This window comes from Prosopis cineraria, unplaced genomic scaffold (genome assembly GCF_029017545.1).
Source record: "Prosopis cineraria cultivar Desert tree isolate PC_DT_omini unplaced genomic scaffold, ASM2901754v1 PC561, whole genome shotgun sequence".
NCBI lineage: Eukaryota > Viridiplantae > Streptophyta > Magnoliopsida > Fabales > Fabaceae > Prosopis > Prosopis cineraria.
Genome location: NW_026555886.1, coordinates 43412 through 46087, shown reverse-complemented (window position 1 = coordinate 46087; position 2676 = coordinate 43412). Strand labels below are relative to the sequence as shown.

At 40.5% G+C, this 2676-nt stretch overlaps 1 protein-coding gene across 1 annotated transcript; it reads right to left on the bottom strand.

The window, feature by feature from the left end:
• Nucleotides 1-379: 379 nt before the first annotated feature.
• Nucleotides 380-2305, bottom strand: LOC129297585 (glycerol-3-phosphate 2-O-acyltransferase 6-like). The gene is made up of 2 exons (XM_054935916.1): nucleotides 1676-2305; nucleotides 380-1473 (listed from the first exon to the last, which is right to left on the bottom strand). The coding sequence occupies exons 1-2, from the start codon at nucleotides 2303-2305 to the stop codon at nucleotides 598-600; spliced, it is 1506 nt and encodes a 501-aa protein (XP_054791891.1). The 3' UTR covers nucleotides 380-597.
• Between the last annotated feature and the right edge of the window lie 371 nt (nucleotides 2306-2676).

Below are 2676 nucleotides of genomic sequence, written 5' to 3'. Positions count from 1 at the left end.
GATTGGACGAACTCTTGTGACAAGAAATATCCACCTTCTCTCTCCCCTTCCCCACCAAGAATCTATCCCATCTCCATATCAGCCTATAGTCTATATATATATATATATATATATATTTATGGGTAAATGACTTTGATAGTTTCAACGTTCAGATGAAAATCTCCTCATGTAAAATCTCAAAGCCACTGACACGTACTCTTCCGTATTAACTGAACCCAACATTTAAACTGTGCTATATATATATATATATATGTATGAATAACATATATATATGTGTGTGTGTGTGTGTGTGTGTGTATGAATATAGTTTGTACTGTATGACAATTAAAAAAAACATAAATACACGTACATTCATACAGATAGTAATTATTCTGTCACAATCGAAAATGTTTTTAGTGCTACATATGTATACGTGTGTGTGTGTGTGTGTGTGTGTGTGTGTGTGTGTGTGTGTGTGTGCAGTCTCAAACATTTAGAAACACGCTGAATATACAATCAAAATCCAAAATAATAATCACCAACACTCTTGCTGAACCTTAACAGAAAATAGTCTCAATCATGTACTCTCTTATCCAATATTGTATGCGTTTCTAACATTCAAGCCTTTTTATTCTCCGTCTTCGATCGAACACGCCCATCTGTTCCATCAAGCAAAGCATACTTATCTTTCCTCGTCAGGCTCGTACACTCGAACCCTAACGTCTCTGCAAGAGTTCTTTGAATATAATTTGCAACTTCAAAACTGGATTTCCCTCCCTTGCATGTGAGCTCAACGGGAAGCTGGTTCAGAAAAGTGATCTCACAGGCAGGCATAGGGTTCATTAATACAAAGTAAGGGTCCAATAACTTATGCCCTCGAACCGTGGTCCCGTAGAACACAGTCTGCTTCAGATTAATTGCCACAGGAACAATCCTATCACTTAATTCAGCAAAAAGAGCACTGAACCTTAACAGAAACGGTTCTCTGCATGTGGTTCCTTCAGGGAAAATCAGTAGGTCACCTTCCTGAAGCAGTCTTTTTATACTTTCTGCATCTTTTTCTCTTTCTCTTGACAAAGCAAAAGTTTTTACTGGCGATATCATTTCACTGAACTTACTTACGCTGTAGGATACACAACTGAGTTTTCTCTTCAGAGAAAATGCAATCATCACGGGGTCAACCACCGAACGATGATTGCAGACGAATAGGACACCACTTTGGCCTTTCTTCTGGGGAAGCGGTGGGGTGCCCTTGACGATGATTTTGACACCAAGAAGCTTGAACATATACCGAGAGACTTTTTTGGGAAATGGGATTGTGAGAAATACCCTTAAGATAGAGAGTATGATACCTATTGGCAGCCATAGGAAGGTTAATAGTGCCTTTAGAGGGGTTGGCCTATGTACAAAACGTCCTTCATGAAATATAATTGGCCTTAAAAGCTTGTTCCGTGGCAGTGGCTCGCACTTTGTTCTTGGCACTCTCCATCCTTCCTGCACAGGAGCAAAATCCATAATATATATATATATATAAGTGGTTCTTTAGTCCTTTCGCCACCTGTTGTGTTTCCCTTCTGACATATATATATATATATATATATGTATGATTAATAATGTGAAACGAAAGAATATCTGTCCAACATGTCCTGAGACTCGATGGTTAATAAGAGTATACGTAGTGATTACATGTATTTACCTTGCAAATTGACATGAAGTCATAGTCAGATTCACTGTCTCCCAGTGCCAGGTCTGGCAATTTGGACCCAAATTCCTCGATAACAGCTGCTTTCTTTTGCTCACCAACCAGTACTCCTGGTTCCTTAACAAGTCCTGTCAGTGTTCTCCCAGATTTCGTGGCTTTCAGCTCTGTCCCTACAACCTTATCTGTCTCTAGAAGCGTCTTCGCAAACGGCTCCACCATCAACCTCGGACTCGCCGTCACGACGTACCTCCTCCCGAACGAATTGAACACCCGCCATGTGTCAGGGTGGACGTCCTCGGCGTAGAACTTGGGCAACACCGACCTCGACACCAGTTCCACGTCTCTGCTGTTGAGTCCGGCGAAGGTGATGAAGATGAGAGTTTTGATTGCGACGGTTTCGGAGACGAAGAAGTACGTGAAATACACGAAGGGGAAAGAAGCGAGGAGGAGGAGTCCCCGGACGAAGCTTCCGGCTTCGAGAGCGACGAGCATGTAGTAAGGGAAAGCGCTTGGCGACACGAGAAGCGTGCCGTCCAAGTCGGAAACGACGCTTTGGTTCTGTCGTTCATGGATGGTGCATTGTGAGATGGGTTGAAAGCGACGAAAAGCTTGACGGGATACCATGGCAGCTAGCATAGAGAGAAGGAGAAGGCAAAATGAGTTGGAGGCCATACGTACGGAAGATGGTGGGATTTAAAACAGAAGAATTCCAAAAGGGGGTCCGTCTTCGTTGCTGGGCACCGCGGTGCTCATCCATGCAAATAAATCTGGCCATTCAAATTAAATCTGAATGGCCCAGTTTTTTTAATTTAAATTTATATTTATTAAAATAAAAACTTATAATTTTTTATAAATAGGTTGGCCATTAATCTGAATAGTATTAATTTAATTTAGATAATTTAATTTAATATTATAATTTTTAAATTGACTATCTACATGTATTATAAAAAATCTATATTCGATATCAAATGTTTATCTGCAAGGGTCAAATTTAA